This window comes from Medicago sativa, chromosome 6, assembly GCF_051527215.1.
Source record: "Medicago sativa cultivar Bolivia chromosome 6, Bolivia_mono, whole genome shotgun sequence".
NCBI lineage: Eukaryota > Viridiplantae > Streptophyta > Magnoliopsida > Fabales > Fabaceae > Medicago > Medicago sativa.
In genome coordinates, this window is record NC_140754.1 from 96,072,026 (window position 1) to 96,081,358 (window position 9,333).

Sequence of the window (9,333 nt, forward strand, 5' to 3'; positions counted from 1 at the left end):
TTCATTTTTGGAAATTGGCAAATACATCCTTGAAATCGTAAATTGTCATTCAAATTGGTCCTCCTATTAACTTATATGGTTAGAGGCTGTGATTTAACATGTTAATTGGATATGTCACATTGCATGTTAATTTGCCTATAAAATTTAGATCATCTCACGAACAAATTTGGAAGTTATTGCAATTGTGCATAGACTAATTAGTAATTGCTAGCAAAATATTAGACAACCATTTTGGTCCCTGGACATGTGAGGTGTTGTAACTATAGTCTCCGAAAGTGTCGAAATTGCAAAATGTACTATATCTATTGTTAGTCTTTTTGGTTCTTGAGTATGTCTTTAGTTAGTTAATTTAGTCGTGAAATGTGTTTTTTTTATGTCAATTCAATCTATAAATTACAAACTAAAGTGACGCTAGGGATGTTTTTGTAATTTCAATACATCCAGGGACTATGTTGACTGCGTCTCAGACCGTCATGGACCAAAATGGTTGTTTACATTTAAGCAATTCCGTGAGTGAAATAAATTTCAAAGACAAATTAGTCTCTAGTGAGATGGCCATGATGTGAGACCAACATGAAGATGACACATATTCGGATAATGTGTCACGTCATAGTCTCTAACCGTAAAAGTTAATAGAGGGACTATTTTTATAGTCATTTTACAATTTTAAGGATGTATATGCCATTTCGCAAAATTTAGGGATCATTTCGACCGATGCATGCAATTTCAAAGACTAAATTGTCAATTAACTCTATTATTAATCAAAGTGTCATTGATGATCATTTTACAACTGTCCTTGATGAAATTTGAACTTTGTTCTGAACTAAGACCTTGTGGATTAGGTACCGCCATTGGTTCTGTGGTTTATGTGAACTATGGAAGGGTGGAGGACTATTTGAAACTCAGAAATGGGAATCAATGTTTCAAACACAGTTGTATTGGCAAAGTATGGAAAAGTCTATAGAGGAGACATTGTGAAGAATGCATATGATGAAGGTGCTATTGGAGTGGTGATATACTCAGATAAAAAGGACTATGGTGGTTCTGATGAAGCAAAGTGGTTCCCTGATGAAAAATGGTTGCCACCAAGTGGTGTTCAAATTGGGGGTGTTTGTAGTAGAGTTGGAGATCCTACAACACCTGGTTGGGCTAGTGGTGGTGAGTGTGAGAGACTATCAATGGATGAAGTGGAGAAAGGAGGAGATGTTCCTTTGATACCTTCATTGTCAGGTGAAGATGGTGAAAAGATAATTAGATCAATTGGTGGTCCTGTTGCTGATGATGATTGGCAGGGAAGTAAAGATGCACCTACTTATAGGGTTGGACCGGGACCAGGAATTCTCAATCTCAGTTACATGGTATCATATATGTGTTTATGTATCAGCTTAATTAATTTCTTATTGAATAATGTTTATCATGTAAGTGTTTATGTATCAGTTATTTCTTTAGTTAAAGTTGAAGTGCTTATGCCATTAGAGTTTATATATAAGCGAGCGCTTATGAAAATAACTAGCGCTTATGTAATTAGAGTTTAATTAAATTGATTATACAAATAGGCCTAAGTGTCTATGTATCAGCTGTTTCCATTCAGTGGCGGAGCCAGACAAAAATGTTTGGGGTGGCCGTCATCCCGCCATCAAAATAAACTAAAATATAATATATAAATCATTCAAAATAAACCAAAAACCGATCATTCAAAATTTAAACTACATATCTAAAGACGCACTTTACGCTTTCCAACACATGTTTTTCCATCAAGATATCTATTCTCTTCAACAATCCTCTGTCTCATTCTGATATCTAATTCTTCAGCACTAAGGTCCAATGGAGAATCTGAAGCCTGTTATAGGCCAAGGAGAAAAAAAAACATAGAATACTTAGACTTGGTCATAAGAACTTGTATTAAAATGAAATTTTATCATCAATAAATAATATATAAACTTACCAGGACCCATCCCCAAATATCAGCATAAGATGGGATATGAGCTGAATAAGGCACCACATCTGCAAACATGAAGAAAACATGTTAATAACAAATACTTGTCTCAAGGTGTTGTAAATACATGAGAAAACTTGTGTGTGGCTGAATATTCCAGCAGGCCCTGCCCGCATAAGAATAATAACAACAATATTACATTTTGAATTCTGTTTCTTTCACCTTATCATGTTTTTAATCATACATATTAGTGACACAAGTATATCTTCCACCACCTACCTGTGTCACAAATATTCCACCTTTCTTCAGTTTTGGCTTGAGAGAGAGTTCATAGAAGTCTTTGGTGTAAAGTTTATAGCAAGGACCTCCTTCTATTGGATCAGCTAAATCACCAACTATTACATCATACCTCTCTTCTTTGCCTTCTAGTTCAGCCCTGTAACATCAAAAGTATAAATTTTAGAAATGATCATAATCATTATAGCTGTAATATCAAATTAATCTTAGTAAGTGACCTCGCATCATTGATGACGACTTCAAGTCTCGAGTCATGAAACGCTTCCTTGTTTACAACTAAGTATGATTTGCAAAACTCAACCACCTCCTGCTTCCATCAAACATTAATACATTAAATTTTAACCACTTGAAATTGAAAAGAAAAAAATAAATATCAAAGTTAACATACCTCATCTGGTTCTGCACTCTGAAGCTTCCCATCAAGTACTAATGCCTGCAAAGGAATTAAACATGTTTTAGATTCATACCCACAATTCCAAAATCTATTTTAACAGAATCTGGAAGGAAAAAATTAACAATTCTTCACAAATTTGAACACCACAACCCAAATTCCAGAGAATGAAATCTGTATTCAAAAACACTTGAACAATAGCTAAAAAGCAAAAATCAGAGAGATAATTGAACTCAAAGTAAACCAACACTTGAAAAAACCATAAATTAAACAATCAGAGGTAACTAAAATTGATTAAAACCAACAAAAATTATAGAACAAATTATCACAACTAACAGTTAACTTAAATAACATCAACAAAAAAAAAACTATACTTTTTCAAACTATTAAGGAAAATAATCAATCAAAAACATGTAATCATCAGAGAATAATCATATTTGAAGGAAAATACATTCAATTTCACATTACCTTACAATTTACAAGAATTAGGGTTTGTGGAGAGAGATGGAGATAGCTCTTTAAACAACACAGAAGATGGAGGAGGATGTGCCGGTGATGGATGGAGAAGGATGTGAGTGGTCGCGGTGGTTAGACCGCGGCGGTGTGGTGTGGTTGTCTGGAAGTGGACCGGCGATGCTTTGTTGGTTGGGAGAAGAAGAAAACACGTTCTCTGTTTCACTTCATGAGAGAGAAAATGGCCAACCAAATGAAATTGAATTGGAAAATATTATTATTAAGCAAGGGTATAATTGTAATTTCACAGATATAATGGGGTGGCGGTGGCTCCCCCTTGCCACCCCCCAGTTCCGCCACTGTTTCCATTGTTAAAGTGTTCTGATATAATTTGTAAGTTGTTTATATGAACTGTTCTAAGGAAGTTCCTGAAATAAGCTGAAAATAGCTTAAGTATCGGTATGTCATAAGCTACTTTTTGTCCTGTCAAACACCATAAGCTACTTCTTTTCTGTCAAATACTTCCCTCTATGTTTTATGCTATACTACATAAAACTCCTATAATAAATAAGTTCTTAAAACAAGTTGAAGTAATTTTGGACATTGGTTTTCAGGGGCAGCAAGTTATAGCAACAATTCAAAATGTTATTGGTGTGATTGAAGGAGCAGAAGAGCCTGACAGGTATGGAAGAGTTCATATTTTAACAGCAATGATATGTGATGCAGCCCAAAATTGAGAACTATAGAAAATTTCAGTCTTGTTTTGTTGGAAACTTTTATTTAGTAACTTCTGCAACTGTTTGTAGATTTGTCATCTTAGGCAACCATAGGGATGCATGGACATTTGGAGCAGTTGATCCTAATAGTGGCACTGCAGCACTACTTGAGGTAACAATTGTTTTGTACTTTGTGCACATGGTTTAGTCTATGAGTATAATTTTGATGCACTTTACACATTAAATCGATGAAAAGTCATCTTGTACGTGATTTTTCGATGAACTTTCGGTCAAAGTTCAGTTTTTTCGAAGCAGTGTGGTTTAGTTTTTGGTTTTTTTCTAATAGTCCTAGTTATGATTAAAGTCAAATATTTTTAATAATCTCACGACTATGATTGATAGACCGTATAAAAAATCTTTATATTAACATATCATAACAATTAAATCATTTGATAATCCATGGCAAAACCAGCTAGAAAAAGAAAAGAAAAAAAAGTGACATGTCACATGAAAATTCAGGTAGCTCAAAGACTAGAGAAGCTTCAGAAAAGAGGGTGGAAGCCTAGAAGAACAATAATCTTATGCAATTGAGATGCTGAGGAATATGGCCTTGTAATTTTCTTTGTCCCTTATTATAATTTGTTGCACACAAGAGATCTATGCCACATCAAAATTTGACTCATTATATTTTTCAGATAGGATCAACAGAATGTGTAGAAGAGAATAGAGAAATTCCTGCTTCAAGGGCAGTAGTTGGACCAGGGTTCCATGCTAATGCTACTCCACAGAATTGATCAAAAAAGCAACTTAGAAAGTATGACAAAAGTTGAATGAAAATTTACTTGAATTAGCACTTCTGTGCATAATCAGTAAGACATCGGACACCACACAGACATTGACACCGAACACGGACACGACACGCCGACACACCTAATAATTTGAAAAAATCACATAATTCAGTGTAATTACAAGTCTCGGTGTCGTGTTGGTGTCGGACACGCCACGTGTCCGACACCGGGACACGCCTAATCCGAGGAGTGTCCGTGCTTCATATAGGAGAATATACATTGATGTGTCACCACTCACCAACACTTCTTTTATTTTTTTTTATTTGTAGGTCAAAGATCCAGATAACTCATCACAAAGTATCTATGATTCTTGGACTAGTTCTAGTAGTTCTCCTCAGGTAAGTATATAACAGTTTGTTCACATTTTTATATTGGAAAGTCCAATTAAATGTCTTGAGGTAGGGCTTGGAAGATACTGAGAGAAGATTAAAATCAACATTGCATAGAAGAAATATTCAGTTTACTTCTTTAATTTCAATAAATTAGTGATTATCAGTGACATACATTATCATAAACCATTTATCTAAAAGTTTGGAAGGTTAGGAGGTAGGGCATCAGATTATGCACCTTTTCTACAGCATATGGGAATTCCAGCAGCTGATAATAATTTTAATTATTATCAGCCTTTGGAAAAGGTAAAAGACATATCAATAATTTAATTTCTGTAATACTACATGCCATTGTTTGGTAGAAGCAAATCATTTTTTTTGGGTTAACCCTCTGGTTTCTACGGGAAAAGGGCCCTAGTAATCCAGAGTTTGGACGGGAGGTAACGTAAAGTATGGCTAAGAATTGTTTCCACCAGGAATCGAACTCGGTTTCTCCCGAACAATTCATCCTACGGGAGCTCATTAACCACTTGAGCTCAATTACTTGGTTAGCAAGTCATTCATGATCAATCAAGTCTCCAACACTATATTTCCCTCCTGCTTTGGAACTTGAGTAGTTGTCTCGGGTGTCTGCTCTGGAGCTTTAGCAGTTGTCTTGGGTGTCTGGTTTGGAGATTTAGCAGTTGTCTTGGTTCGAGGTCTAGCAGAAACTCTATGCAGTCGAACTTCAGCCGCTCTTTCAGCACGACGTTCAGCCTTTATTTCAGCACGACGTTTATCAATGAGATTACGAATCCACACCCCCACTCTCTCCTGCTGGTTTAGAGATTAATAATATAAGATGAAATAGAATGAATAGAAAATACGAATGACTCCTCTTTTTTTGTTGTCCAAGTATTTTTTGGTGAAAATATTTTGTTGAACTTGTTAAATTTTTAAATTATGAAAACTTCCACTTTAGTTTAATTTTCCCCGTTTTTCAGATCTATGGACCGTCTAAACATAATGACTATGGCTTCTAACCATTCACTGTAAAAATGGTCAAATATCAACATGCTCCAAAACGAAGTTTGAAGTCTCAAGAGTCATCAGACGTTAGTTCTTTCGAGTCAACTAACTTGAAAATCAATTCACTTTTATACAATATTTTCCATTGATGATAACTTACATCTCCACAACAATAAATATGATGGGTGATAAATAAATCTTTCATAGTTTGTAATTTGATTGATTAGTTGCACGTTGATTTCTGTCATGCATGGTACATGTTGTCACACACTTGTGTCATGAGAAGCCTAAATGTAAAATAGCAACAATACAATCAAAGGATCATTAGACACTCCATAACAAAATCCAAATCCTAAGAACCAAGCTAAATTCTTAAACATATTGTTATTATACACAAGACAGTCAACAGCAGGACTTATTATCAATCAAGTCTCCAACACTATATTTCCCTCCTGCTTTGGAACTTGAGTAGTTGTCTCGGGTGTCTGCTCTGGAGCTTTAGCAGTTGTCTTGGGTGTCTGCTTTGGAGATTTAGCAGTTGTCTTGGTTCGAGGTCTAGCAGAAACTCTATGCAGTCGAACTTCAGCCACTCTTTCAGCACGACGTTCAGCCTTTATTTCAGCACGACGTTCATCAATGAGCCGAAGAATAGACTCCCCCAGACTCTTCTGCTGGTTTAAAGATTAATAATATTAATTAAAGAACTCAAATATGCACTAAAATTGTGAAACTTGAATCAAAGTATTACATAATAATAATAATAATAATAATAATAATAATAATAATAATAATAATAATAATAATAATAATAATAATAATAAACTTGCCTGAGCTAGACGTCTATCGAGAGACACGGGAAAATCAATCTGATCCTTCATACGATCCTTCAAATCTTTACGCATACGATAATACGATGCCAGTGCGGTATCCTGTTGGTTTGGTTTAAAGAGTAATATTAAAGAAAGTAAAATAATTGTGAAACTAGGATACGATCAAAAGAAAGAAAGAAAGAAAGAAAGAAAGCATTTGCTACAGAAAAAACTTCTTGCCTTGGAGTAAGTCATTTTTGCTTGCGCTTATGAGATATCAAAAGCTGCATATATAATACAAAATAGTATAATTAGTTAAATTGTGAATTTTTGTTTGCAAAAAATCAAGTTACACAAGTTAGGTTACACCAGAAAATATGCATGCATAAGGTTTAAAACCCTAACCCCAAATTAAGAGATGTTGAATGAATGAATATTTTGAGCAATCAGTTCAAGAATTGTAACGAATTGTGTATTGATAAATCACCAACAGGATCAATACGCAATTTTAAAACCCTAACCCCAAAATAAGAGATAGTGAAAATCAGAGAACCCTAACACAAGATCACAATAATAGATTGATTGAAAAAGAAAATCAAAATAAACACAATTACCTGCAATCGTAATCATGAAATCGCAATCGCAGAGAAGGGAATGTGAACGTGTTTGGTTATTTTGGGATTTTTATAACCGAGTGACCCTATTTTTTTTTTTTTTTTGAAGGACAAATTTTCTTTTTTATTTACAGATTTTTTGAATCAATTATATTAATTACTCGAGGCAAAATTTATTTATGCACCAGAAAAATGTTCCAACTAACAACAAAAGCAAAGGGAATATTGATGTGAATTCAGTAGTAAATTTAGAACTTGTGTTTGAACAAACTGAATTGGCCAAATTAAAGGACTTGTGTTTTTTGTAGTGTTGAGTCTTCGGATGAAGACTGATAACAGTGTTTATGTTGCTGGATTTGAACAATATAGTTGACAAGCGATCAACTTGAATTTCTAACTCAACACAAACTGGTGTTGACGATAGTATATAAATTAACGAGTTAACATTATGTGTTTGATAGCTTGCCTTTAATCACTGCATGGAGAACTGTGATTAATTCCAATAAAACAGTTTCATAGTTATAGATGTCACTTTTTTCATTCAAGTTCCTTAATTTGTAGTACCTGTAAAAATCACAACGTAGTTAGTTTCACTTGACAAATCCATGATAAAATGAAACTTTATTTTTATATGGTTTTCATGTACTTCAAAAATGAATAGGGGTTGTCTTCGATACTTATTGGGACTTAAAGACATGTGCACTTATAAAAATATATAATGACAGGAAAGACTATTTATCTAGTATAGGAAGAAAAATGAACTAAACACAACTGAACCGTTACAACAATTTAGTAAAATTGAACCGAACTGTTGAGGGTACTTTCTAAACCGAACCGAACCGGTATGAAAGTTTTGGTGCATTTTTTCTATTTTTTGAACCAAACTATAACTACTTTTACAAATAGCTGCACTGTAACTTTTCTAACTAATTTTCTGTGAACCAAACTATACCAAACTGCTGCTATTGTTATTGAGTTTGTTTAAAAAAAATCAAAAAATCGAACCCAAAAAGAATTGAATTGTGATTGGCATTTGATGAATCGAACCAATCAGTTCAGTTATATTCTGCTCAGTGTAATGGTTTGTTTATTTTTGTTTTCCAACAGTCCTAATGACATGTCTATAGGTTATTTTGAGCAATAAGCTGTTAAAAATAACTTATGAACAAGGGCTTAATTACATGCTTTAAAATAGTTTATGCAATAAGTGCTTAATTCAAATGCATGCTCTAAATATCACACTGATTGATAAGTGAGCAACGTGTGATCGTGATTGTGATGTTGACAGTTCTTGGCACTAGAATGTAAAAGAAATCTTACACACTTTTTAAAAATTTTGTAGGGAATGATAAAAAATGAACCCCCAAACACCCCCTCATTTCAAAATCCTCAATTCTTTCCATTTTCTCTTTCCATTTTCCCAAAGTTTTCTTTTCCCTTTCCCTCAAACTTGCATATAAAGCCAGAGTATTATTTACTCATAGTGCCTTATATACAAAGGTACATAACATCATCATCATCCATCAAATTGGCTTTTAACAATTTTTGTTTTTACATATTATCTGTGCAGCTGAGTCCAAATCCAGTCAGTACGATTCTGCCAAATCCCCAAACCACCAACAAAACACGGCTGACCACATCTTCTGTTTCTCAAGTGCACACATCCATCAATACTTCACCTACTGATTCAAAACACTGTAACCGTGACTGCATAATAGCGTTCAGATCCACAACATGCCAAGATTCCAGAGTTCAGACAGTATGCGTCGGTATGCATCAACGACATATTCGCCAAATGAGATTACGAACTTTTGGAGGAGCTCTTGCTCGCCGGATACTACTCCAATCCCCTTGAATATGAAGCCTCTCTTCATGGCCGTCGGTGCTAATCTTGTTTCTTGACAAATTAAGTATTTGATCACTCTTTGGTAA

General features: G+C 34.4%; 3 protein-coding genes across 6 annotated transcripts in view; 1 reads left to right on the forward strand and 2 right to left on the reverse strand.

Annotated features, from left to right (window-relative positions):
• Positions 1-9,333, forward strand: part of LOC146918554 (protease-associated (PA) domain-containing protein) — a 44,565-nt gene that overhangs the window by 659 nt on the left and 34,573 nt on the right. Inside the window, exons 2-7 of one of the 2 annotated variants that reach the window (XM_085720198.1) lie at positions 843-1,358; positions 3,692-3,759; positions 3,884-3,965; positions 4,313-4,405; positions 4,489-4,607; positions 4,911-4,979. In XM_085720198.1, the coding sequence (XP_085576324.1) occupies positions 909-1,358; positions 3,692-3,759; positions 3,884-3,965; positions 4,313-4,384 (672 nt within the window). In that variant the 5' untranslated portion in view covers positions 843-908 and the 3' untranslated portion in view covers positions 4,385-4,405; positions 4,489-4,607; positions 4,911-4,979. Of the gene's footprint in view, positions 1-842; positions 1,359-3,691; positions 3,760-3,883; positions 3,966-4,312; positions 4,406-4,488; positions 4,608-4,910; positions 5,934-9,333 lie in introns of those variants that run through there. The other variant, XM_085720199.1, reaches the window with a different exon arrangement.
• On the reverse strand, positions 1,613-3,212 carry LOC146918555 (thermospermine synthase ACL5-like; the record flags this gene model as incomplete). Its single annotated transcript, XM_085720226.1, has 6 exons — positions 1,613-1,840; positions 1,946-2,102; positions 2,212-2,372; positions 2,452-2,540; positions 2,622-2,666; positions 3,093-3,212. Coding segments are annotated over 6 exons (612 nt in total), but the record flags the coding sequence as incomplete, so codon positions are not given.
• On the reverse strand, positions 5,085-7,468 carry LOC146918556 (uncharacterized). 3 transcript variants are annotated; one of them, XM_085720224.1, is made up of 4 exons: positions 7,402-7,468; positions 7,028-7,071; positions 6,806-6,907; positions 5,085-5,783 (listed from the first exon to the last, which is right to left on the reverse strand). In XM_085720224.1, exons 2-4 carry the CDS (start codon positions 7,040-7,042, stop codon positions 5,541-5,543), a joined length of 360 nt encoding a protein of 119 aa, XP_085576350.1. In that variant the 5' UTR covers positions 7,043-7,071; positions 7,402-7,468; the 3' UTR covers positions 5,085-5,540. The 3 variants fall into 3 exon arrangements, with proteins under 3 accessions (XP_085576350.1, XP_085576348.1, XP_085576349.1); XM_085720222.1 differs by lacking the exon at positions 5,085-5,783 and adding an exon at positions 6,165-6,649 and having other exon boundaries at positions 7,402-7,458; XM_085720223.1 differs by lacking the exon at positions 5,085-5,783 and adding an exon at positions 6,165-6,646 and having other exon boundaries at positions 7,402-7,447.